Source organism: Macaca fascicularis, chromosome 1 (genome assembly GCF_037993035.2).
Source record: "Macaca fascicularis isolate 582-1 chromosome 1, T2T-MFA8v1.1".
Classification (NCBI taxonomy): domain Eukaryota; kingdom Metazoa; phylum Chordata; class Mammalia; order Primates; family Cercopithecidae; genus Macaca; species Macaca fascicularis.
Window position 1 is genome coordinate 61,508,342 of NC_088375.1, and position 27,459 is coordinate 61,535,800.

Sequence of the window (27,459 nt, forward strand, 5' to 3'; positions counted from 1 at the left end):
GCCACTATACCAGGCACTACCTAATACATAGGGGTATATATATAATTTCTCATTTTCATATCAAGTCCCTAGGATGGCCCCTAGCACATGGAAGGTGCTCAACAAATCTTTTTTCCCTCCCTTCCAACCTCTCCAATCCCACATCCCTGTTCCTGAGTATAGGGAGAAGTAGAGCCTCACTTGGAATGAGGGAGACTGATTCTAAGTCAGAAAAAAAGACTACGGATTTTCTGAGGAGCTCCTAAAGCGTGTGTGTGTGTGTGTGTGTGTGTGTGTGTGTGTTTGTTTTTTTTCTGAAGCAGAGTCTCGCTGTCGCCCAGGCTGGAATGCAGTGGCACAATCTCGGCTCACTGTAACCTCCGCCTCCCAGGTTCAAGCAATTCTCCTGTCTCAGCCTCCCAATAGTTGGGAATCCCAGTAGTTGGGATTATAGGTGTTCACCACCACGCCCAGCTGATTTTTTCTGTTTTTAGTAGAGACAGAGTTTCGCCTTGTTGGCCAGGCTAGTCTCAAACTCCTGATCTCAGTTGATCCAACTGCCTCAGCCTGCCGAAGTGTTGAGATTATAGGCATGAGCCACCGTGCCCGGCCCTGAAGCAGGTTTTATATTGTAGTTGGGTGCATTCTAAAGTGGGACCAGGCTGCTTCCCCTCTCCAGAGGTCTGCCCTTCCTCACCCCTCAAGTCATGCCTGGCAGGGATGCTGTCACCCCTGCCAGAGTGTCTCCAAGTGCTACCAGCTTGCTCCTGAGCAGAGGCTCTCAGCCCACTGGGGAGGACAGAGTAGGGCAGGGCAGGGAAGTGTCTGCTCCTCTGAACAGACCCAGCCTGTAGCCCAGAGGCCAGAGTGGACTAGAGCCTCTTGTTATTCCAGGCAGGTCTATCTGCAGTGCTGCAGCAGCCTGAAGCCCTAGCCCCTGGCCCCTCCTGTTTCTTTTCTCCCATTTTTATGCATCATATCACATTCGATAGGAGCATTTAGTAGCGGGGAGACTCGGGGTGAGTTCCTTTCATATTTTCAAATATACCCACTCTATAACCTATACGAGGTGTCATTCTTTTTCCTCATAGTTTGGGGATGTATTTCTTCTTTGGCACCCTGGGAAAGCTAAGAGTGAAAGATTCCTTGGACAAAATTGGAGGAAAGTGTGTCTGATTAGTGTTTACAGTTTGGTGACTTAGAGCATAAGGTTCTTGTCTCTGGCAGCTCCTCATTTCTAGAGGCTTTTTTTTTTTTTTTTTTGGAAGTCAGGGTCCCACTTGGTTTGCCCAGGCTGAAATTAAGTGATATGAATACAGCTCACTGCACACTGCAGCTTCCACCTCCTGGGCTCAAATGACCCTCCCACCTCAGCCTCCCAACTTGCTAAGACCACAGGCGTGCACCATCATGCCCAGCTACTTTTTGTATTTTTTGTAGAGACAGGGTTTCACCATGTTACCTAGGCTGGTCTCGAACTCCTGAGTTCAAGTGATTCTCCCGCCTCAGCCTTCCAAAGTGCTGGGATTACAGGCAGGAGCCACTGCACCTGGCAGATGCCTGCCTTTTAGAGGGCCTCTTAGAAGTTTGCCAGAAAATGAGGAGGTTTAGGCTCAAGAGAAGGAGTAAAGTGTAACAAAAAGAGCACCAGGCAGTCAAGACCACTGACTTGTTAAGACCAAACCACTTTTTTATCTCCCTGGACCTTTGTATCTTCATTTGTAAGGTGAGGGTCACAGCTGTCCTAGCTAGAATTGATATGACCAATGCTTTCACATGTCATCTACAAATTATAGAACAGATGTTCTAGGACTTTAGGAGGAAAAAAGTAAAATGTTGTCTTAATGATCATGTAAAGCATTGTAATTTCTTGCCCTAGGAGGAAGAGATGAGAGAGTTCGCTCTTCTATCCTATCATCTCTTAGGCTTGCAAAATACTAGAAAAGAGGAGGGAGCACATACCTTACTCAGAACGCCCCAAGCCGAATGACTAACCCTTACCTGACAAGAGGTAGTACCTTCCAGGTGTCTGAGCAGCGCATTTGATGCTGAGATGGTGTGAGCACCTTCAGATTATTCTTTGGCAGATTAGGGGCCAGGCAAGCTCAGCAGCTGCAGAGAGCTCATACTCCAGAGAGCTCAAAACTCAGAAGTGCGGACATCATGATATTCTTCCTAATATTATAGAGATCCCACCTTAAACCTCGGGCTCCAACTCTGCACTGCCCTTTGGACTTTGTGCCAGCAGCTTAGTGCTTGACCTACTGTGTGTTTCTCTAGATCAGCCTGAGGCAAACAAACCTTTTCATTCTTTTCCACATGTGTTCTTCAGCCCCATGTGTTCTAATCTTACATAACCTTTTCCATCAGTTGCCTGTGGAAGTGGAAGAATCTCTCCTCTTTGGTACTCTGAAAAGAGATTCAAAGTAAGGAAGTAATTCTGCCAGGTGTGGTAGCTCATGTCTGTAATTCTAGCACTTTGGGAGGCTGAGGTAGGAAGATCACTTGAGGTCAGGAATTCCAGACCCGCCTGGCCAACAGAGTGAATCCCCATCTCTACTAAAAATACAAAAAATTGGCTGGGCGCAGTGGCTCACCCCTGTAATCCCAGCACTTTAGGAGGCTGAGGCAGGTGGATCACAAGGTCAAGAGATCGAGACCATCCTGGCCAACATGGTGAAACGCCATCTCTACTAAAATACAAAAATTAGCTGGGCATGGTGGCATGCCACTGTAGTCCCAGCTACTTGGGAGGCTGAGGCAGGAGAATCACTTGAACCCAGGAGGTGGAGGTTGCAATGAGCTGAGATCACGCCACTGCACTCCATCCTGGCAACAGAGCGAGACTCCATCTCAAAAACAAACAAAAAAGCACAAAAAATGAGCTGGGCATGGTGGTGGGTGCCTGTAATCCCAGTTACTCAGGAAGCTGAGGCAGGAGAATCACTTGAACCTGGGAGGTGGAAGTTGCAGTGAGCCAAGATCGTGCCACTGCATTCCAGCCTGGGTGACAGAGTGAGACTCTTTCTCAGAAAAAATAAGGAAGGAATTCTGACTCAGACTGTCTTTTCTAATTCTCAGGAGACTCAAGAACCTATATGCTGGTGGTTACTGCTAATGGTTATAACCTAGCTAATGGTTTTTGTTAATGAAGCTGCCCTAGAATATTCCATTCTTTTTGTGCAGTGGGGGGTTCCCTAGCAAGGAAAGATGGAAGGGCACATGGAGCTTATTTTTCTTCTACTTAAAGGGCTTGATAACAAAAGTTCATTAAGATCAAATTAGGCTTTCTCCCATCACTTAAGTGTCCTATTCTGCACACTGGACAGCTTTCATCTAAGATTTCCAAGGACTATTTCTAAAATTCCATTCCTTTATCACTTTCTTAGGGTGGTGTGAAAAGACAGGGCCCATTCTCTACCCAACTAAAGGTGGAAGGAACCGAGTCCTGAAAAGGCTAAGTAACATCCCTATCTTCCTGGAGCAAACATTGTAGTGGGTGAAGACAGAAAAGGTAAAATCCTCTGATTCCTAGTTCAACACTATCAGCATTGTTCCCAACATCCTCTTGAAAGGTGAAGGAGTTCTACTTGAGGGTCAAGATGGGTTTCTTGCTGCTAGAGCTCTTCCCATTTCTTCCAGGCTTGGAGAAGCTGAACTGGGGTGAAAACTCTGTGGTCCTGCCTGTTCCTACACCAGTCTGAATGAAGGGAGTTTGACACATTGCCTCAGGTTCTTTGTGGATCTTCTTATTTCCCAGATAAGAAGGGGTTATGATATTTTAAAACAAATAGAACCCTGCTTTCTTAACTCTTTGTGAGTCAAGAGTAGTGCTAAAAATCTATGGGAGGAAGAGGAGGCAAGGGGAAAATTGGGAGAGGGAGGAGTATAAATCAACCTGCATCCCTGTGGAAGCTTCTGGGAAGAAGATTGTCAGGAATTGGCAAAGACTTTGGCTACATGTGACTTTGGAGGAGATCACTGATAAAAGAATCAAGTCCCTTATCTGATAGTTCTTGTGCTTCTTTGTTCACCTTCTAGAAGTAAGGGTGGCATCTATTTATTACAGAGAGGTTGGCCAGAGCTCCTTGCCACCCCCTGGTAACTGAAGTCATCAGTGGGGACTATGTAACTGGGGCTGGGGTCCCATGTCCTGGTGCTGTGCTAAGAGCCCCTTCACATTTGAAAGGCTGATGTGTGGCAGTGACACCTGTCAGTGTTATGACACACAGCGGCCCCACTTTAAAACTGAGAAGGGGCCTCAGGATAAGTTCTCTTCCCACCTTCAGCCCTCTGTATCCTCACCTACACATAGCTCCACCACACCCCCTAGTTAGCATGCATGAGAGGTAATGCATCTTTCTAAGGGGAGAAATGCTGGCCTCTCTCTGGTGCCTTTATTGAGATGAGTGAGACTCTGGTGCTTACTCACAGGCTAGCTTGTCTTCCCTGCTGACCTTGCTGTGGCCCTGTCCTCTATCTGAATTGAGAGGTGTCTTATCACTCCCACTCCAGAGAAACTTTAATGCTCAGGCTTCAAACTCCCTATCTTTCCTCCTCAGAGGTCCTTCTGTCCCCCTTACTAAAGAAAAAAAAAAAAAGTTCACCCTGTATCGCCAACTGACAAAGCATTTTACTCTCCTCTTCTCCCCAAAAGCCTCTTGGAGTAGGGTGGAGCTTAGCCTTGAGACCAAAACTTGGTGCCTGCCAGGTTGACACCTGCAACAGGCTACAGAATTTCCATACACCTGGAAGCTGAGTACTCTAAGGGGCTTTGGAGGATTTTGACATCTTCTATCAGGTTGTCTTCCTTGTGTGTAAATGTGTGTGTTGGGAGTGGGAAGAGTGTGGGGTGTGGGAGAGGTAGGCCGACTGACAGGCAACCATTCAGATGACTTAGATCTGAACTCCTTTTTCTGACCTCTTCTCATCTTTTATAGATAATGTCAGACTAAAGTATCCTGTCACAGGTCCCTCAAATAGACAGGGAAAACACTAGAGCCATTAGAGGTTGTAACCATTTATTTCCAAGTTTCTGAAGCTGTGGGTTTTATGTTGCTTGGTTGGGAGAGGTGAGATATAAAGACTAGGGTATATTGAAATTACTCCTCTACGTTGGGGTTTGCAGTCTGCGGGGGCCTCCCAGGGAGGAACGGGCCTCTCCTGAGTCAGCTCCCTAAGCTCAGGCCTCAGCTATCAGTTTAGCTCAGACCTCAACTGTCACTTAAACCCTTGTGCTTAGACTGGGTACCTCTTGCCCTTGCAGATTCTGGATACTCATGGCTGCTCTAATGGTTTCTTTTTGTCTATCTTTGAACCTTTATTGCAGAGATCCGGTTGTCATCAGTATCCAGGAAGCTCTCCTCTTCCTCCTCCTGATGCCTCTCTACCACTACAGTTGCTGGTTGTTGCTAAGGTTGCTGCCATGGTAACATGCACATCCTGTTTACACTTTCATCTGGGCAAGTTGGTCTAAGCTAGGAACCTACCTATCCTGGACAACCACTATCATCACCACCTGGGGACACCAATCAACGTGACACGGAGTCCACCTTCCACTCAGTTCCCCCATCCTCTTCCTCCTCTCGCTGCCAGATTTCATACAGAAGAAAGGATCTAGACTTCGGACAGCTACTCGGGAGCTTATTGCACAAGATACATTCGATCTGTTCCCTCACTGGGCCCCCAGAGAAGCAAGAAGTAGGAAGAAGTTGAGACAGGAAGGCAGGAGACACTGGTCAGTTGAAGGGAAACACTACATCTTCTCTGGTTGAGGGGCTTGGTAACAACAGGCAAAATGACGAACCCATCAGACCGTGTCTTGCCTGCCAACTCGATGGCCGAGAGCCGTGAAGGGGACTTTGGCTGCACAGTAATGGAACTGAGGAAGCTCATGGAGCTGCGTTCGAGGGATGCTCTGACCCAGATTAACGTCCACTATGGAGGTGTACAGAATCTCTGCAGTAGACTGAAAACCTCCCCTGTGGAAGGTAAAGGCCATATCAGGGGTGGGGAGTTGGAGGAAGGTGGCTAGTGTTTCAAAATATTCTTTTCCCAGCTTCTAGAGAAGGCACATTTCTAGAGGCCCAACTGGTATATTTTTGTCAGGTTGGAAAGGTATGGCTTCTGAAGCATTGAAAGGAGGTGAGGCCATGAAGAGCCGTATCTTTCACAGAGATGATGTTTAGAAACTGCTATTCTCTGAAGATTATTCTTTTCTCCTTTTTCTTTTCTTCTTTTCTCTTTCTTCTTCTTTTGTTTCTTTCTTTTTCTTTCTTGTGTGTATGTGCGTGTGTGTGTGTGTGTGTGTGTGTGTGTGTGTGTGTGTGTGAAACAGGGTCTTGCTCTTTTACCCAGGCTGTAGTGCAGTGGCATGATCATGGCTCACTGCAGCCTCAACCTCCTGGGCTGAAGCCATCCTGCTACCTCAGCCTCCTGGGTAGCTGGGACCATAGGTGTGTGCCACCACACCCAGCTAGCTTTTTTGATTTTTTTGTAGAAATGAGGTCTCAGTATCTTGCCTAGACTCATCTCAAACTCCTGGGCTCAAATGATCCTCCCACCTTGGCCTCCCAAAGCGTTGGGATTACAGGCCCAGTGAGCCATGATCACGCCTGCTCCTGACGCCTCTTTTCTCCTTTTTCTGTATCAGTGTCCATTTAGTTTTAAAATGTTTATGATATAAATGTTGTTGTCAGTAAATAATCAAGTCCCTTCTTCTATATGTCTGATTATAAAATACTTTAATTCTTCCCTATACTGATCTTACAGTTGAACGAATGGAGGAAGGAAGGGTACAGAAAAGTGAGTAAGTCCAGCTGCCCAGTTGAGAACTTCCCTATTATATACCATTAGAAATGGGATGATAGGCCAAGCAGGGTGGGTGGCTCACATCTGTAATCCCAGCATTTTGGCAGGCTGAGGTAGGAGGATCACTGGAGCCCAGGAGTTCCAGACCAGCCTGGGCAACACAATGACACCCCATCTCTTTTTTTTTTTTTTTTTTTTTTTTTTTTTTTTGAGACAAGAGTCTTGCTGTGTCACCCAGGCTGGAGTGCAGTGGCATGATCTCAGCTAACTGCAACCTCTGCCTCCCAGATTCAAGCAATTCTCATGCCTCAGCCTCCCAGGCAGCTGGGACTACAGGTGTGCACCACCATGCCCAGCTAATTTTTTGTATTTTAGTAGAGATGGGATTTCACCATGTTGGTCAGCCTGGTCTCAAACTCCTGACCTCAGGTGATCTGCCTGCCTTGGCCTCCCACAGTTTTGGGATGAGGAGGCTTACAGGCATAAGCCACCACGCCCAGCCTCTATTTATTTTAAATAAAAAGGAAAAAGAAGGAAATGGAATGCTAAATCACAAGGTATATAATTGTACCCATCATATCTTTGGATCACTCACTGTTTTGTGTCAGAGAATTATAAGTGATTTTTTCAACTCTGCTGGATACACTTTTAATGTAGTTCTTCTTAATCTTTTTGTTGTTGTTGTTTGTTTGTTTTTTTGTTTTTTGGGGGTTTTTTTTTTTGAGATGGAGTCTCACTCTTGTTGCCCAGGCAGGCTGGAGTGCAATGGTTCATTCCCGGCTCACTGCAACCTCTGCCTCCTGGATTCAAGCAATTATCCTGCCTCAGCCTCCCGAGTAGCTGGGATTATAGGCATGTGCCACCACACCTGGCTAATTTTGTCTTTTTAGTAGAGATGGAGTTTCACCATCTTGGGCAGGCTGGTCTCAAACTCCTGACCTCAGGTGATCCGCCCGCCTCGGCCTCCCAAAGTGCTGGGATTACAGGTATGAGCCACTGTGCCCGGTCTTAATCTCTTCTTAAAAAATAAAAAAAAGTTCAAAGATAATGAAAAATCCAGCTTCAGGCTTTCCTGGCCCAGCCCAGTTGCCCGGTGTGCCATGGTGTGATGAAATTTTGTCTCATAAAAATGTAGAAAGAACAAAAGGAAACTTGCTTTTTCACTTTTGCCTGGTTTTAGCATCTCCGTAGCAGATACTTATTTGGCCCTGTACGCCTGGCAGTTCATGGTTGAGTAGTGTGAGATGGAGCAAAGATCTTTTCCATTAGGGGCTTTCAGCCTCATGCGGCCTCCTATTTCTGAACCTTCCTCAGAGACCACAGCATATTTCTCACCAATTCTAAGAAGCTGTTATCCTTTGCCAGTGCTGTATTATAAGTTAGTGACTTGGAGCCTAGACTCTTTAGGATGAAAAAAGAGAAAGAGATTTTTACATAGATATCTATACCTAGTTTATGTCTTATTTTCTTTACAACCTAAGGAAGCTTCCCTACCTATTTTCTTTACTTCTAGAATTTGGTTTCCTATCTCACAGGCTTCGAGTTCAAACACTAGTTCCACCATTTACTAGCTAAGTAGCCCTCCATAGTTTACTCAGCCTCCCTGAGTCTGTTTCTTCTTTGAAAATAAGAGTTGATAACACCTAGCCCATAGAGTTACTGAGATTAAATAATATATGTGCAGTGCTCATACTTATAATTAGGTGTTCAATAGATAAGTTTTCTCAGATTAAAACAGAGTCCATGTGTCTCTAGATACTTGCCAGAATATGGGTGCCTATGGAGTGCAATGTTTTGTCGTATCTGGAGAGGTTACTGTATGTGTAACTGCAACCACCGTCCATTTCATTTGCTCACTTCTTAATCACAAAAAAAAACAAACCCCACGGGTAAGGTGGCAATATCTAATGGCTTTCATGTGGCTCAGTCTCTGCCTTCTAACGGTAGCCCTTAATCATAGCCCTTTGGGCTCTGTCTCCTTCTTGCCAGCTAGATTTCTTTATTTGGTCACTTTTACAGCCATATTGACTGCTGAGGGTCTGTTCTTAATTATATCTTCACTGAGATCATGCAGTATTTTACAAACACCCGTCAGAATTTAAACAGGATCTTTCTTTTTCCCTTCCTATGCTGTTTTTGATCCCTTTGGTCAGCTGTCTCTCTCACAAACAGGCACTCGGGAGTCCAAAGAAGCTGGAACCTAGAGAGCTCCTGACAACAGGATTCCGGCTTTCCTCCAGTTTTCCAGATCCCTTCCCAGAGCTGCCACTGTTTACTTTCTGATTCCCAGAGAGCGTCCATTCCCAAAGGCCAACATACATTCTACTTTCTGTCAACATTGAATATCAAATGTTACAGACATAGCTAATGCTCTTGGATCCTTTCCCAGTCCTGGTTTCAGCCCCTTCCAATGGCAAGTGTTTCCCTCATTACAGCCCCTGGCCATGCTATAGCCTAGGACTCCTACCACTGGCACAGTTGTCTACTGCCATGTACTGCTTCCTTAGATCACAAATATGCGTCCTGGTGTTTTTCTTTCTTTCTTTTTTTTTTTTTTTTTTTTTGAGAAGGAGTTTTGCTCTTGTTGCCCAAGCTGGAGTGCAGTGGCGCAATCTTGGCTCACTCACTGCAACCTCCGCCTCCCAGGTTCAAGCGATTCTTCTGCTTCAGACTCCCAAGTAGCTGGGATTACAAGTGCACGCCACCACTTCCGGCTAGTTTTTTGTATTTTTAGTAGAGATGGGGTTTCACCATGTTGGCCAGGCTGGTCTTGAACTCCTGATCTCAGGTGATCCACTCACCTCAGCCTCCCAAAGTGCTGGGATTATAGGCGTGAGCCACCGCATCTGGCCTTTTTTTTTTTCTTTATAAGAGATGAGGGTCTTGCTATGTTGCCCAGGCTGGTCTCGAAATCCTAGACTGAAGCAGTTCTTCTGCCTCATCAGTTTGTATTAATGTAGGAGTTACCATAGGGCTTGCTCTGGAACTGGGGAGACAGGGTATTGGAAAACAACCTTTCCATTAGTAATTTTTAGTCCCCAATACCAACAGTGACCTCCTAGTGTATGAGAAGAATAAAGAGATAAAAAAAAGTAAGAAAAAAAAAGAAAGAAAAGGAGATACAGAACAGCTAAGACATAAGAGTATCTACCCAGGCAAGGGTAATGCTCACCTGTTTAGTTAGGGTAGGCAGAGAAAAGATCCCCAATACGCTGATGCTATAAAAAGCCAGCCTGTTCATGGAAGGCCACACAGCCTGACAGCCCAACGTAATTTTGTCATTGTGGGAGGTCCCAGTGGACCAATAAGAAGAATAAAGAAATTTACCTGGTGCTTGAATTCTGCTAGTTGGGAACCAAGGTGAAAGTGAAGGTCAGAGAGATTGATTCCTAGAATATAAACCTTTTCCTTTATTTTCTATGGACTGATAGCATCTTTAGTATAGACTGATAGAATTTTTTTTTAAACTCTAGCTGTTAAGGGGACTTATGGAACTTGGGGTTTATTACATTTCTGACACTAACATGGTTTTATTATCATAGATTTACACAATTCTAAAGGCAGGTGGGACTTAATTATCTCTTTCGGCTGGCCGCAGTAGCTCATGCCTGTAGTCCCAGCACTATCTGTGCTTCTAAGATTCTCTGTGTGACTGCTCTAGCATAAGAAGCAGCAGAGCATTAATGGAGTGTAAGTCAGAGGGCATGAAATATTCCATCCCATTCTGCCTGGTAGTAAGACCTTAGACAGGTCATTTAAACCCTTTAGCCTGGAGAGAGGGAGAGAGAAAGAGATTATTATTATGATGATTTTGGGACGGATTCTCACTCTGTCACCCAGGCTGGAGTGCAGTGGCACAATCTCAGCTCACTGCAACCTCCGCCTCCTGGGCTCAACTGATCCTCCCGCCTCAGCCTCCCAAGTAGCTGGGACCACAGATGCACACCACCATGCCCGGTTAATTTTTGTATTTTTTGGTAGAGATGGGGTTTTGCCGCCTCTGTGTCAGCCTCCCAAAGTGCTGGGATTACAGGCATGAGCTGCCACCAACCCAATGTTTTTTTTGTTGTTGTTTTCAATTTTATTTTTATTTTTTGAAACAGGGTCTTGCTCTGTCACTGAGGCTGGAGTGCAGTGGTGAAATCAGGCTCACTGCAACCTCCACCTAATAGGCCAAAGCAGTCCTCCCACCTGAGCCTCCTGGTTAGCTGGGACTACAGGTGTCCACCACCACGCCCAGCTAATTTTTGTATTTTTTGTAGAGACAGGGTCTCTCCATGTTGCCTAGGGTGGTCTTGAACTCCTGGGCTCAAGTGATCTGCCCACCTTGGCCCCCCCAAAGTGCTAGGATTACAGGCATGAGCCCTCGCGCCCTGCCTCAGCCCAATGTTTAGATACTTGTGTTGCTCGAGTATACATTAGCTAGTTAGAGTAAGAGGAGTTGCCCCCGTGGCCAAGAGTTGGTTAGACTTAAGAAGGCTTGGAGATGTTTAGCTACATGGCCTTCATCAACAGCCAGAAATAAGGCTGACAGCAGGAGCCAAAAAGAGGAGAAAATTTAGGGCAACAAGAAAGGGTGGCGGGAGACACAAAGGAGAATACATGTTTACATCGAGGTAACTAAAGATTTCAGTCTTTATGGCTGTATATAAACAAAAGCAAAGATGTGGGGGTGAGGCTGGAGCTCCTGGGCGAGCTGTGTTGCGTTGGGTTTATCAGGAGGGACAATGTGAGCATTTTGCACAATGGAATCCTTTTCATTTGCTTGCTTTGTTCCCCATTCCAGTTTTTTTCCCCCCCTTTTATTTTCTCTTCTTCTTTCCCTATCCCATTCCCACCTCAACCAATCTTTCCAATCCCCAAAGAACAGAGCAGTTTCGTTGGTATAGGCTGGAAGATAGCCTTTCACCTTCTGAGTGCTTTCCTGTGGAATCTTATGGCCTCGTGAGTAGAAGAAGCCTTTGGTGAATCTGGGATAAAAATTACCTGTGGCTTAAGGGGAAGAAAGAAGAGGTATTTTCCTTAGTCTCAATCCCCTTTTGTGTGTAGAAAAAACGGATGGTCCTACCTGGGTGAGAGATTCTTTGACCTAGGTAGAGGTTATACGTGTTCTTTTTTCCCTATAGAATTTTGCACATTGGTCCTTAGCTATGCTATCCTTTTTAGGAGGAAGAATGGTGTTTTCTGAGGAAGAGTTAGGCCATTCCTTGGAGGCAAGGTCTGGGCTCAGACCAGAATGGGAGAGAAGGGGAGCCTTGAATAAACAGTAAATTATTAACTGTAGGCCTTCTTTCAAAAGGCTGAAGACTATTTTGGTTGAATTTGGATCTAAAAGATTGTTGGTGGAACTTTCTGTTTTATGTTCCTTCTGTACCCTTCTACTTCTTTTCTCCTCTGCAGAGTTGAAGGTGTGACAGTGAGATATTGAGGTCCTCCAATTCTTTTTCAACAACATTCATCTAATACTTAATAACTGCTAGGTGCTAGGGACACAAGGGTGAACAAGACAGGTGTAGTCCCTCCTTCCACAGAGCTTATAGGCTAAAAGAAGATGCATATGAATGAAGACAATTTCAGGAATCTGGTCATAGGGCTTTGATGAGGAAGAGCAGGGTCTATGGGAACACAGTATGGGGACTTAAGCTGAAGGCATTGCAGGGGATGGGATGGGGGCTTAGAAGCTGGAGATGGTACACCTGTATCATCTAGGGATCACCCAGGGAAGCTCTAGCATGGCCACGCTCTATGATAATTGCTACCACCTGCTGAATATTCTTGGCATAAGATGCAAGCATTTTTGCCTTCCTTAATTACTGGGTGGTTACTAGGTTTAGGGAGCTGAGATTCCTTGGGGAGTAAATGGCAGGAGGGGAAAAAAATGTGTTTTAAGATGGCCAGCCCAAATTACAATTTTGTTTTATTAGCTTGAGGATTTAGATGAACATCTCCTATCACCTTAAGATCTCTGGGGCTTAACTGTGTTCCTGTCACTCTGCCTTCTGAGGGCAGTGGCATGTTTTACCAAGATTTGTCCATTTTGCCACAAGCTGAGATATACTGGGATTGGGCTCTTTCTCAGTGTGGCAGATTGAAATTTCTGGTAGTATTGTCAATCTGGAAAAAATTGAGTACATATTCCAAATAAATGTTCACCTACAAAACTACTGCCTTACTATTAATACATCTAACACTTTTATTTACATAATAAGATAGGCAAACATAGAAATGGATGAGGTGATACAAAATGGTCTGATATTTTCCTCACACTCTAACAGATGGATGCATGCCCCCGACTTAGAGACCGCCGCTCTAAAGCACGGTGGTGTTAGGGGGATGCGGAGGACTAGGCGAGTGAAGATGGGATGGAACAGATGTGACAGGAAGATGGGCAACTGGCTTCTTTGAGATTTTCTTCCCTATCTTTAGAGCTTATAGTCTGTTCAGGAATATCAATTTTTAGGAGCTCCTCCATTTGAGGTTAGAAGCATAACCGCTATTTTTCCTCTTTCTTTGTGCCCTCTGCCCCGCAGCCATCATCTCTTGCCCCAACTCTGCTAAGGATGGCAAATAAGTGACCCTAATAACAGTGATCTGGGCATGGCCTCAGAGATTAACATTCTGTGGTCCACTCTGCCTACCAAACTTTGGGCAGATGGATTATCACTAACTAGTTCAAGATGTGAGAGAGACTCAAGCCAAAATGTCCTCCTCTTTGCATCCCCCACCGCAGGGAACTCCACTTTGCATCCTGGGAATTCCCTGTCTGGTTTGAGTTTCATGCCTAGGGCTGAATTAGGCCTCTTGAAGGCTGTGGGCTCTCTCTTCCTAGCCCAGCCCAGGCTCTGCCAGTTCTTTTCTACTTAGCCCTCCTTGCCTGGAGCTGGGCTTCTTGGTTCACTGGCTTAATGCTGCCCAGCTGGGGTCAGAGGGATGGAGAGTGGCTAAGGCTTCCCCAACCTGGAAGCAGGAAGCTTCCCCTTCCTGCTTTCTCTCCTGGAGCCTTTTATGCTCCTTTGACAATTCAGCAGCAACACTTGCAAGTTTTTGAGGGGTCTGGTTTGGTTTTTAACCTTGCCTTGCATTGAACCATTAGCTGTTGGTGGGAAGAAAAATAGCATTCCCTCGTTGGGTGAAGCAGATACTGCATCTACCGAAAGTGGGGCTTTCATTCTTATTATTTAGCTCCAAGGTGGGAATATGACACCGACAGAAGCACATTCATGAAGTACAGAAGATGGCAGAGTGGCAGAGCAGAAAGCTAAGCAGAGAGCTGTCTAGGGAGCCTTTTTTCCCTGGGCCACAGCTGCTGTTTTCAAAAAAAGGCGAAGAGCAGGGGGCGGGATAAAGGGAAGCATGCCCTGAGGAAGTGGCCCACCTTGGGAAGGGTTTTGCTGGCCAGAGTGAGGAAAGCAGCATTGTACTCCAGGTTCATCATCCTCTGGCTGTGACCTTGAATCGATGGCTTTAAAGAAGTCTAGCAGATAGGGAGCAAATCTCCAAGCCGTGGGTGTGTTAAACTGGAGATGCTGAAGCAGGGAAACTGCGGTATACTTGGAAGAGTGGCATTTGGTTATTAGCCAGAGATGGCTAGATCTTGCATGGCCCTATTTTGATTTTAAGCTACTCCTCCCCCTCAGTCCCCAAATCCAGGGTTGTTGGGGGTTTTTTTAAATTAATTTTAACTTTTTTTTTCTTTTTTTGAGACAGGGTCTTGCTCTGTTGCCTAGGCTGGAATGCAGTGGCAAAATCATGGTTTACTGTAGCCTCAACCTCCTGGACTCAGGCAATCCTCCTGCCTCAGCCTCCTAAGTAGATGGGACCACAGGCGCATGCCATCATGTCCAGCTATTTTTTTATTATTATTTGTAGAGACAGAATCTTTCTGTGTTGCCCAGGCTGGTCTTGAACTCCTGAGCCCAAGCTCTCCTCCCACCTGGGCCCCCCAAAGTTCTGGGATTACAGGCGTGAGCCGCCAAATGAAGCCCAAATCCAGGGTTTTTAAGGAAAGACTTGAAAGGTTTATTGCTGCTGTTCTTCTCAAGTACCAAAAGAGGACTGCCTTCAAATCAACCCAGAGAAAATTCTCCCTGGTACTATATGTGTGGGAGAAGATTCTGCTGCCTCCTTTGGCAAGGTATCATAACTCAGACAGCTGGGAAGTCCCTCCTGATGTCTACCCTAGCCCCACCCTTTCTGGGGCTGAGCTGGTTCTGATAAGTGGTGCCTCTGCCAATGTCGTTGGCCCTTCCCTGCTGGAGCCAAGCCACTGAGGGCTGGGCTGCATTTCTCCTCCCAGGCCCTAGGTCCTGCACACTCATGGCAGACACAAATGTTCCACTGCTGTTTATTCCATGTTCCCACCCAGCCTGGGCAGGGGCCGTGCAACTCCCCAGCATGGGGTGGGGGTGATGACTTCACAGCTGAACATTCTGTTTGCCTCTCCCAGCTCATGTGTTCAGTCTGGTTCACAGGGCCAGAAGCACTCCCACTCTAGGTGGGGCTTTCTCTTTCATGTTCTTGAGGATAAGATTTCCCCTCAGTTTCCTGAGGAATTTCTAGGGGAAACCCTTTTCTTGTGTTTCCAGCATTCTCTCCCTGCCAATTTTTCCTTCCCCTCTCCAGGAGATTGTGTGAGTATCTGAGAAACCACTGCAGAGATCAGGGCCTTTTAGAGCCTTTTCCCGGGCTGGACAAGTATTTGTGTGAAATTACAGCTGCTGAGATCAGGGCCTGAAAGACTCTCTAGGGCAGAAAGAATTGGAATGGAAAGCCCAAAACTGGGGATTGGCCGATCTCCCAGTCCCACATGGCTTTCCCATGCCTTACCACATGTCAGAGAGGATTCCCAAGGCTACTACAGCTAAGATCCTTGACCTGCCCTGCCCTGCTGCAGGGCATACTGGGAACTGAGACAGCCACTTGACTTCTTAAGGTTGCTATTGTACAAGCTCAGGGTGACTTAAGGTGGAACACACAGATGAGTAGAAAATGGTGAAAAAAGAAGCAAGCAAGTGATTTTGAGGGCAGTTAGGTCATTTCATTTGCTTGGGTCCAAAAAAGGCCATAAGAAACGTTTTATTGAGTACAAAATTCATAGGTTTGGACTCTGATGAACCTGGTGGCGATGTTACCATCCCTGAGGCCAGGAAGGAAGAAGACAGGACTAATCCACCCCAATTGTAGACAACGGGAAGAGCGCTGGCTTGCTTAGAGGTACAGAGGAAAGCAGCATGCAACCCTGCCCTGTGATGAAGGAAGTAGGGAGGCCAACCCTCGCTGATTGCCTGGGACTGAGCGGGGTTCCCAGGAGGCAGGAACTTCAGTGCTAAAACCTGGCAAGTCCTGGGCAAACCGGAACAAGTTAGTCACACTAGATTGAAGCCTCAGCTGAGTGCAGCTGCCTCCATGCCCCAGTGTCCTCTGTGTCTAGGTTGGCATCCAGTGGCCCGCTGTGGGGTGGCATAGACTCTGCCACTTACTAAGCTCAAGTAGTTATACCCCTGCCAGGCCTTAGTTTGGGTCTACGTCAAATCGGGTTAATAGTAGCTACCATGTAGGGGTTTGTGATGCTTGAATGAGAAGGCATGAATGTGCCTGGTGAGGCATCTGGCACATAGTAATCACTTAAATGTTAGCAATCTTAGTTATCACTCAGTTCATTCTACAAATTTGCATGTGTACGATGTGCCGGGCAATGCTGTAGGCCTGAGGAACGATGACAAAAATCCTGCCCTTGTGGAGGAGGTGAACAAACAATAAATGAATGCATCCTATTATATGCTAGGTAAGAAGACCTGTGGAGGGAAATGAGTGAGCAGGATGAGGGGGATCAAGAGTGCCGGGTAAATACAGTGGTCAGGGTAGGCCTCACTAAAAAGAAGACATTTGTACAAAGACCTGAAGGAGGTGAGGAAGTGAGCCCTCTCCAGCAAAGAGGAATCTGGGCAGAAGGAACAGCTTGTGCAGAGGCCCTGATGTAGACGCATGTCTAGTGCGTTCAGAGAACAGTAGGCAGTCTGGCTGGGCCAGATCTCAGTGAACATGGAGAAACTAGTAGGAGATAAGGACTGGGGGACGAGGGGGAGTCATAAGGGGCCTGGAAGCCCATCAAGTCCTTGGTGCCTAGTTTTACTCTAAGTAAAAGCCAGAGGGTTTTGAGCAGATGAATCGCATGTACTGCCTTAGATCTTAAAAAAGATCATTCTGGCTGATACATTGAGAAGAGACTGAGAACAGGAGAGCGAGGGTGGAGGCAAGGAGACCGGTTGGAAGACGATTGCTATAATCCAGATGAGAGGATGGTTTAGACCAGGATGATAACAGTGAAAATGGAAAGTGATTGGACTAGATATATTTTGAAGCTGGTAGGATTTCTCGACTACATGATATAGGAGATAGGGGGCTGGGCATCATGGATGATTACGGGGTATTAGCATGAGAGCAGAGAGGGACGGTAACCCTGTTCTCCACCCCTCGTACGTCCCTCTTTTTGGGAGGGAGGGTTTCATTAGGCTGTTGGGGTGCGCCTTATGATCTTTAATATCTGGTATCTTGCTTTGCCCTCATAATCATCTACTAAACCATGGTAAGGAGGAAAGGGCATCTCCTCCCTTTACATTGTGAATCCTACTTCTTTGAGAAGCATCCCAGGTAGGTTAACAAATTACCAGCACTCCTGCTTCCCTTCAGCAAGCCTGGCTTTCCAGCACAGCAGGTCCAACTTGGCACAGCCTTGCCATCTCTGGTCCCTGGGGAGAAAGGACCAGCAAGGCCCTGCCCCCTGGCAAGTCTGCCTCTGCCTGTCTGGGGCTAAAGATGCCCTACCCAGAACACTTCTTTCCCAGGCCCTGGCTGTCCCTCCTACTAGGAACCTGACTTCTCCGGCTGGTGGGGGCAGGGAGGCTCTGGAGAGCAACTCAGTTTGCTTCTGGAGGTTTGGCCAATCCTCACAGCTCTGCGGGGCTCAGCTGTGCCACTGCGCTGGAGGCCAGGGTGATGTGCTTGGGCACTGGGAATCAGGAGACCCTGGGTAAGACATCAGGCACCACTTCCCTAACCAGCTCCTGTGTCTCTCTCCTAAGCACTAGCAAGTGAATGTGGTCTCAAAAGAGGGTCCTCACAGCCCTGACTGCACAGGTGTGGATGCCAGTTCATCCCCTGCCCCTCACTTTCATCTTCCACCCCCCACATGTACCTTCCCAGACAGACGAGTATCTTGAGTATGTCTCCTGATGCTTTTTGTTTTATAGCATAGGGAAATGGAGGCCATCCCAAGCTCTGCAAATAATACTCCCTTGGGTACCTATTTTCCCATTTTCAAAATCTTTATCTGTTCGGATGTCTTCCTCAGGTCCTAACGCAAATCTCTCCTCTTGACACTTAAGGTAACACTCCTGGGTTTGTTTGGTTTTTGTTGTTGTTGTTGTTGTTTGTTTGTTTTTTGAGATAGAGTCTCTCTCTCGCCCAGGCTGGAGTGCAGTTGCGTGATCTCGGCTCACTGCAACCTCTGCCTCCCAGATTTAAGCAATTCTCCTGCCTCAGCCTCCCTAGTAGCTGGGATTACAGACATGCGCCACCATGCCCGGCTAATTTTTTTGTATTTTTAATAGAGACGAGGTTTCACCATGTTGGCCAGGCTGGTTTCAAACTCCTGATCTCAAGTGATACGCCCATCTCGGCCTCCCAGAGTGCTGAGGATTACAGACATGAGCCACCATGCCTGGCCCACTCTTGGGTTCTATTCAGTGAAGATTTTCAGTGAAGAGTAGACATTTGCCCTTATATCACATCTGCATTCCTTCCTCAGCAACAGAATAGCCCTTCCCATTGACTAAAGTGTGAGGAAGGCCTCTGGCATCCAAGTCCTTTGCCTGTTTTGTCCCTGCAGCCCCCGTCATCCACTTCGTCTTGTTCTCTCTGTGAAGCTCACTTGAAGTTCCCTTCCTCTGATTCTGACCCTCCTCAGCTGCTAACCTTTTTTCAAGACAAAAGCCACCCCACCCTGCCTTGAAGGGTGGGAAACCCTTCAAACCAGCAGCCAACAACTTCCAGTGTCAAAACCAGTAATACTTTGCTTCAGCATGTAAACAACTTGATGAATACCAACTGGCATTAATCGCCACGGTAGGATTTCCCCTCTTCCCTTCAAGAGTAGCCCTACCTGGGGACCTGTGAAAGGACCCAACTATAAGGAAAGCACTGAGAATAATTCTGCCTATCTCTTGTCCTTCTGAGAAGGTGTCTAGAGAGTAGGTATGGTATGTATGTGGTACGTGGTCTGTGTGTGTGTGTGTGTCGTATATCTGTGGGGTATGTACTGTGTATGTGGTTTGTGTTTGGTGTGTATGTGTCTGTATATTGTGCATATGGTGTGTGATGTGAGTGGTGTATGTGGTTTGTGGTGTATATGTGTCTGTATGGTATGTGTGGTATGTGGTGTGTGTACACAGAGGTATGTAAGCAAACATATGTTGGTGGGGAGGATGCTGGTGATCAAGTACTGTGTAGTATCTGAAAACTTTGTGGCCTCACCTTTCTTGTTTGCTTTTTATTCAATCTGAATAGTAGTACTTCCCTTAGTACCTACTTAGTCTTTAGTAGAATGGTAGTACCTCTCAGTGGTGTGTGTTTGTGCCTCTGTGAGTGTGTGTGCATGCACACACATAGGCACACAGGTGTGTATATGTGTGTGACAGAAAAGGAGGGGCACATGTGCTTAAAGGGAATGCCCGCAAGTTACAGTCTCAAAGACTCTGCTCTGATGCTCCCCTAAAGCTCCTGGATCTTAGAATCAGGACACGTGTGTGGGCTCTGCCTCCATCCTGCATGACCTTGAGCAAGGAGCTTCTTCTTCCTGGCCTTTGTGTGTGAGCCAATGGATGGCAGCTCACTCTGCATTTAAATCACCACAGCATGTACCTGTTCATATGACATAAAAGTTCTATGTGAATCCCAAGAACCACTTTAATATTTATATTCTCAGAGCTGGACCCTGGGGCATACTCAATCAGTAGCAGATAAGATGTTATGTCTGGTTAGGAATTTATCCAGATTATACTTGTCACTAAGATAAGTGAGTGGTCCCGTGGCTGACCAGTTTCATTTTGCCCATTTTTAGCCTGAAAGTTCCACCCTCTCTGAGTCCTGGGTAGATTAGGATGGTTGTCTCTAACTGGATCTCATACTTGAGCAAATCAGGAAGCAGGGGATCTTTTTTATTTATTTTATTTTAGAGACAAGGTCTCACTTTGTTGCCCAGGCTGGAGTGCAGTGACATGATCACTGCTGCTCACTGCAGCCTCAAACTCCTGAGGTCAGAACAGTCCTCCCACCTCGGCCTCCTGAGTAGCTGTGACTACAGGTGCACCACACCATGCCTGGCTAATATTTGTCTTTATTGTGGAGACAGGGTTTCACAAAGTTGCCCAGGCTGGTCTTGAACTCCTAAATGTAAACAATCCACCCATCTTGGCCTCCCAAATTGCTGGCATTACAGGCGTGAGCCACCATGCCTGGCTCTTTATTTTATTTATTTTTGAGACAGTGTCTCTCTCTGTTGCCCAGGCTAAAGTGTAATGGCGTGATCATGACTCATCACCACTTCAAAACTGCCTTTTATCATTTTCTTTTTTTTTTTTTTTTTGCATTCATTCATCCACTCCTATCTCCTTTTCAGGTCTATCTGGGAACCCTGCAGATCTGGAGAAACGTAGGCAGGTGTTCGGACACAACGTGATCCCCCCCAAAAAGCCCAAAACCTTCTTAGAATTAGTGTGGGAAGCCCTTCAAGATGTCACACTCATCATCCTGGAGATTGCAGCCATCATCTCCCTGGTCCTGTCCTTTTATCGCCCTGCTGGTGAAGAAAATGAACGTGAGTGTCCTAAACAACTCAGCGTGACTCTTATCTGGGTGCTTTCCACCACCACCAAAAAGCACTTAGTATTGGTAGCTGACAGATTATAGCTTAAAACATTCCCCCCATTATCCAGAGTGGGCTTTCCAAAGGAAACCAGCAGTAGTACTAAGCTATTCTTCCAACTCATCCTTATTCCAAGGGTTCCTCCCCACCACACCCCCACCCTCTTTCTTCCATTAAATCTTTTTTCAGAATGTCAGGAATCCTCTACCCTTTTAAGACATTTTATTTATTGATTTATTTATTTATTATTTTTTTAATGGATTCTTGCTCTGTCACCCAGACTGGGTGCAGCAGCTTGATCTGGGCTCACTGCAAACTCCTGGGTTCAAGCGATTCTCATGCCTCAGCCTCCTGAGTAGCTGGGATTACAGGTGTGTGCCATCACGCCTGGCTAATTTTTGTATTTTTAGTAGAGACAGGGCCTTACCATGTTGGCCAGACTGGTATCAAACTCCTGACCTCAGGTGATCCACCTGCCTCGGCCTCCTCAAGTGCTGGGACTACAGGTGTGACCCACTTGCCCGGCCTATTTAATAATTTTTATAACATAGAGACAAGGTCTCACCATGTTGCCCAGGTTGGTCTCAAACCTCTGCGGTCAAGCGATCTGCCTGCCTTGGCCTCCCAGAGTGCTGGGATTACAGGTGTGAACCAACATCCCCAGCCAGGAATTCTCTACCCTTATCCAACCAACAAAACCCTGCATCTCAAAGTGCCCCCCGCCACCAATTGTCTCACATTATGGGAAACAGTAGCAAAAGCCTGACCATGTTGGGAACCACAAGTGTGACCTTACATGTGACTTGCCTAAATTTGATAGTTTGTACTATTTAGTCATTTACCTCTTTTGGATTAACATAAATAGTTACACTCGTGATAAGATAATACTCAATCCTACTATCCTCTGATATCCTCTTCCAGCCAACAGTTGTGTTTGCTATTATTCACTTTTCCTGACTTTCTATCTTGGGATTGTGGAAGCACCACTCCCATTTCTTATTGTCAACAAAAGCCCTTCAGTGACTATTTCTCTCCCTTCCTGGGATAGTGTGTGGTCAAGTTGCAAGTACCCCAGAAGATGAAAGTGAGGCACAAGCTGGCTGGATTGAGGGGGCAGCCATCCTTTTCTCAGTGATCATCGTGGTGTTAGTGACTGCCTTTAATGATTGGAGCAAAGAGAAGCAATTCCGGGGGCTGCAGAACCGCATTGAACAGGAGCAAAAGTTCTCCATCATCCGAAATGGTCAACTCATCCAGCTCCCTGTGGCTGAGATTGTGGTCGGTGATATTGCCCAAGTCAAATACGGTGAGAGCTCCGTGTCTCTTTTGCTTACCCCACTACCACCCCCATTTAAGGGATAGGTCCTTTGGTATGAGGGGGCTGGGAATTGCTGAAAACCCAAAAAGATAAGATCCAAAACTGTATTCACTTCTAGGTTAGAGTTTAAAGAGGTTGTGGGAAGGAATTTCAGAAAGGAGTAGCTGAAGCTCTGCCACGAGATTGTCAGACTTGTACTCTGTGTGTCTTAGGGTTAAAAGTGTGTAATATTCAGGCCATGGAAAGGTGTGGGGATGAATAAGAGTTTGAATTTATAATGCCTGGAAAGCAACCTTCTCCCAGGTTGTACAGAGCTGAAGTCTTGTAAAGACCCTCCATGTACTCACGACCATTGCCCTCCAGATAGGGCCCACGGGAGCAGCCGTGAGATGGGGTTGAAGGAGTTGGAGGTCCCTACCCTCAGCCAGTCTCTTACTATCTCCTTCACTGTCCCTTCTTCCCCTTTGTGCTCTAGGTGATCTGCTGCCTGCAGATGGGATCCTGATCCAAGGGAATGATCTGAAGATTGATGAGAGCTCTCTGACAGGGGAATCCGATCATGTCAAGAAGTCCCTGGACAAAGACCCCATGTTGCTCTCAGGTATAGGCCCTGGCTACCCAAGTTCCCATTTACCTCCCTGCAAACACCCAGGCCACAGGATCCAGACCCTGTTCTCTCTTCTGACTGTGTCCCATCTCCTTCCCTGGGATTCAACTGGGGCAGCAGCATTTTGGTGGGTGGAATACAAGGATATCAGGCAGCCTAAATGAAGTTTTCCGTGAAACAAGTGTAATAAGGCCCTTGAAGGGGCTCTGCTGGTTGCAGGGGTGGGAGTGGGGGCAGGAGGGAGGGCTTACCCTAAAGCAGTCAGACACATTTTCCTCCTTACTCCCAGTTTGTCTGGTCCGTTTTAAATGTGCCCAGCTCTTGACCTTTTCCTACTGTGCTAAACACATCATTATCCATGGGGTAGGGAGGACTATTTTTTTCTTCTAAATTTGTGTTTCATATCAAATCATGTCTAGGTATTAAAAAAAAACATTCCTTCCCATCTTCTCCTTTCCCATGTAGGGACCCATGTCATGGAAGGTTCTGGCCGGATGGTGGTGACGGCTGTTGGTGTCAACTCTCAGACTGGAATCATCCTTACTCTCTTGGGGGTCAATGAGGATGACGAAGGGGAGAAGAAGAAGAAAGGTAAGGGGCATCTGGACTGAGATTCTCTTTCCTCTCATCCCCATGGACAAACAAGGAAGTGAGGGAGCAGATCTGGATAGAAAGCATGGTTAGAAGAATCTGCTGCGATGAAGAAAGCAGATATCCAAACTCCTTGCTGAGATAAAGATGTAAATCCTTGGCTCCAGGGGGCTCTGATGAAAACCAGATCCTGGCTCTAGGCTCCCAAATCAGGTTGAATTTGAGCTTGATTTTTGTGTCTATTGGTGGCTTGTAAAGGGGTAAGTTATAAAGCCTGCCCTAAATAAACTGGCTAGGTGCTGTAGCCCCAAATGCCTTCCATGTACTCCTCCTCCCCCAACTTTCTTCCTCAAAGATGGGGGGTTAAATGAACCATCAAGACTAAGAGAAAATTGGCCAGAAGAATAAAATAGATTTCTGCCGAAACTGTGGGCTCTCAGTGGAAGAGACACACAGCTAGAAGAGTAGGAACAGTTAGTTCAGTCTTTGCCCCTCAGTTATTCCTGAAGGAAAGAATAAGAGGGAGAAAGAGGAAAAGATACTAAAACCAAGTCTACCCGTTTCCCTCAGCATTCCTTCTTCCCTTAGGGGAGAGAAGGTTTCTACCACATGGCTGGAGAATCATCTTGAGCTGTTTAGTGGAGGACAGTTTATGAAAAGGAAACAAAACACATTCCCTCAGGAACTAAACAATTCATTTCTGCAGCTGCCTGCAGATGAATAAGGAGGAAGCTTGCCTGGTGCTGTTGAAGTAACACGGAGACACCTTTCAGAGTCTTTGCCATCAGGCAGAAACAGTTCAAACCTCTCACTTCCTAATCCCCACCCTATTTTTCCAAGCAATGTGACTCAGGCCAGGAGCAAGAGAAAGCACCTCAGGTGTGAGTATGCACTCACCTACGTGAGCGTTTTGGTGGCTATCCCGAGGATTCATGAGAGCCTCTAGCAAGAATGAATGAAAGCAGAGATGTGAGCTTCCTTTACATTTATGTCCCTTCCCTCCAACCCGACCACTTAACTGTCGCCCTTCTGGGCTTTGAGCAGGACCAACAAATTGGATCTCTTAATAGTCACTTTGGGTTTCGACCCCACTTTTTTCTTTCTTGTTCAAACAGGTAAAAAGCAAGGAGTCCCTGAAAATCGCAACAAAGGTAACCTCTCCAACCACTCATTTACCATCTCTACCTGCCCACGCTCAAACCAGACCTTTCCAGGCCATCTGCCTTCTCCCTTTTCCTCTCCATAAATCTGTTATCTCCTGCTGTGGCTCAGATGCCTCATCCTGAGGAAGGTGCAGAGATTTTTGGGGTGGTCTCAAGGGCCTGATCCCAATCTAAGATGGGACAACAGCACCCTCTGCTGTTGGCTCACAGAATGTCATGTCAAGGTTTCTCTTGGGGAGTGTGTAGGATTGATCTGCTCTTCCCAGGGAGCTGAGCTCCGCTTCATTGCCCTCAGCCTGATTTAAACACCAACAGTCATCAGTTCCTGGGTTGGAAGACTTCAGGGTCCTCATGGCAGAGGGAGGTGGGGTGGGCAGTCCCTGCACCCTCCTCTTGATAGCTTCCTCATCGGTGTCCTCTTCTGGTCTGGATCCCTTCTCTGCTGGTCTTCTCAGGGGTGCTTGGAGAGAGCCCTTTCTCTGTACCTCTCTCCCCACCTCTCTTCTTTGTTCTTGCCACAGTCTGTTTTCTTCCTCCTGATCTGATGTGTGTTTCTCTTTTGGTGGCTGTGTTCACATTCCATCTCTGTCTTCTTGTTTGTGAGTCTGACAGCAGGGACTACTCAGGAAGGGTATCCTAAGCAAGGGGCTGAGCCCTGCAGGGGTGAAAATGGAGTGGTGCTGGGAGCCAGCAAGAACTGCTCTCTTGTGACACTCCTAGAGATTTGTTTTTACTTTGTAACCCGCATCACAGCAGTCTTTAGAAATAAAGTCATCACATTAGAAAACCAGAGCTAAACAGAAATAATTCTTTAATTTTAGTTCTTTAACTCTTCTTTTAAAAGCAAAATGGATTTATATGTCTCTCTTTATCCCTGCTTTCTCTTATTACAGGAGGTCCCTCACACCAGCTTCTTCCCTCTTCCCCAAAAGACTTAACCCTAGGTCCCACTCTGTATCTCTCTACCTTTGTTAGGCAGGGAAGAAAGGGAATTTTCTTTTCTTATCCTTCAACTGCTAGAAGGAGCTGGAAAATACCCTGGGTCTGGGGGTATGTGTTTCTTCCCTGACAATCGAGAGAGAGAGAGAGATAAACCATTTAACAGAGCAATCTTGTGCTCTAGAAACATCTACCAACCCTCTCCTTCAGCCCCTATCTGCAGTAAAGATTCACTATTTTAAGCACTGAGTTCCAGGAAGGATGGTTGTTTTAATAGCGCTTAGTGACATGATTAATCCCCTTGCTGGAATAAATCTGGCTTGGGACTCAGGTAGTGCCAGGAAGCTGCCACTGAAGAAGAAATCCATATCCTAAAAGCACCCCAGTTTCATCTGAAGTCATTAGAATATTATTCCAAAGGCCCTAATAGAGTGTTGAAGGCAAGTTCCATGTCTAGCATGGGTTGCGAGTGGTCGGGACTGATGTCAGGTCCAAGGTAGATTCTGGGAAAGAGACAGGAAGGTTTTTTGGTTTCCACCTGCCTGCCACTCAGTGCTACCACCTTGCCTGCTCACCTGTCCTATTTGTGTGTACACTCTAGCAAAGACCCAAGACGGAGTGGCCCTGGAAATCCAGCCACTCAATAGCCAGGAGGGAATCGACAATGAGGAAAAAGACAAGAAGGCAGTCAAGGTGCCTAAAAAGGAGAAGTCAGTGCTGCAGGGCAAGCTGACTCGCCTGGCTGTTCAGATTGGGAAAGCTGGTGAGTAGGGTACAGCCTCATTGTGGTTATCAGTGTTATCCTGCATCCTCATCACTTTTATCCCCTTCTTTCTGCACCAACTGAGACTGGCAGAAAGAAGGTGAAACTTCAGAATGGCTACTTGGGGCTAGGCAGCTGTGTCCCTATCTCCGCCACTGTTTGGTTTCTCCCTAGGCTTTTTCAGAGAGAAATGTTTTCCTGTGTGTAAGGGTTAATGGCCGTGAGATCTCTTAATCCAAATGAATGAGAAGTAAAGAGCATATATTACAGTAGGGGAGATTTACATTAGCAAGAAGGAAGATTTTAATAACTACTTACCTGTCTCTTATTTTGGGTTGTAAATTCCTTAAAGATAGAGAAGGCTGCAGCTTGCTAGAGGCAATTCCCTAGCATAGTAGTAGGATCTGGCCAAGCAAAAAGCAATAAATACCAAGTAAGGACTGGAGGAAGAAGGAAGGCTGTGGTTAGACAGGCCCTCTCTAAATGCACTCTGCATATGAGAAAGTGGCTTCTCCATCACTTGCCTCTGCATTTTCCTGTCTTACCACTTTCTTTCAATGGAGGGGGAGAATGGGGAGTGGGAAGAAGAAATAGAAGATTGCTACTTCAGTGGACATATCCCTCAAGGAATAGTTTTTTTGTTTTTTGTTTTTTGGGGTTTTTTTTTTAGATGGAGTCTTTCTCTGTTGCCCAGGCTGGAAGTGCAGTGGCACCATCTCAACTCACTGCAGATTCCACCTCCTGGGTTCAAGCGATTCTCCTGCCTCAGCCACCCAAGTAGTAGGGACTACAGGTACACACCACCACGCCCATCTAATTCTTGTATTTTTAGTAGAGATGGGGTTTCACCATGTTGACCAGGCTGGTCTCGAACTCCTGGCCTCAAGTGATCCGCCCACCTCGGCCTCCCAAAGTGCTGGGATTATAGGCATAAGCCACCGTGCCCTGCCAGAGAATAGTCTTTTACCACTGTTTATTCTGTGATTCCACCTTTCTGTTTACCACAATCATAATCAGCACATTTCTGCACTTTATACAGCTGTGTGCAACTTACCTGGGGGTCTTGTTAAGGTGTAGATTCAGTTCAGAGGGTCTGGTGTGGAGCCTGAGATTCTGCATTCCTAACAAACCCCCACAGGATGCCAACACCGCTGATTCAGTTTGCACACACTGGGTGGTGGGATCCATGCTGCCCACCATAGCAGCCGCTCACCACATGTGACTGCTGCAATTTAAATTAATTACAAGTAAATAAAGTTAAAAATCCAGTTGCTGGGGCACATTTTAGTTGGTCACGAGCCACATGTGCTAGCAGTGGCTGTCATATTGGACAGCACAGATAGAGAACTTCTTACGTTTCACAGAAAG

At 46.4% G+C, this 27,459-nt stretch overlaps 1 protein-coding gene across 12 annotated transcripts in view; it reads left to right on the plus strand.

Annotated features, from left to right (window-relative positions):
• The window catches only part of ATP2B4 (ATPase plasma membrane Ca2+ transporting 4), a 114,875-nt gene that overhangs the window by 52,972 nt on the left and 34,444 nt on the right, over positions 1–27,459 (plus strand). For 7 of the 12 annotated variants that reach the window (XM_065539961.1, XM_005540497.5, XM_015448416.3 and 4 more), the window contains 7 exons: positions 5,309–5,969; positions 20,465–20,662; positions 21,759–22,016; positions 22,504–22,629; positions 23,101–23,226; positions 24,342–24,377; positions 25,930–26,091. In XM_065539961.1, coding sequence (XP_065396033.1) covers positions 5,777–5,969; positions 20,465–20,662; positions 21,759–22,016; positions 22,504–22,629; positions 23,101–23,226; positions 24,342–24,377; positions 25,930–26,091 — 1,099 coding nt within the window. In that variant the 5' untranslated portion in view covers positions 5,309–5,776. Of the gene's footprint in view, positions 1–3,368; positions 3,494–3,621; positions 3,712–5,308; positions 5,970–20,464; positions 20,663–21,758; positions 22,017–22,503; positions 22,630–23,100; positions 23,227–24,341; positions 24,378–25,929; positions 26,092–27,459 lie in introns of all 12 variants that reach the window. The other 5 variants (XM_074033516.1, XM_015448402.3, XM_045395248.3 and 2 more) reach the window with 3 other exon arrangements.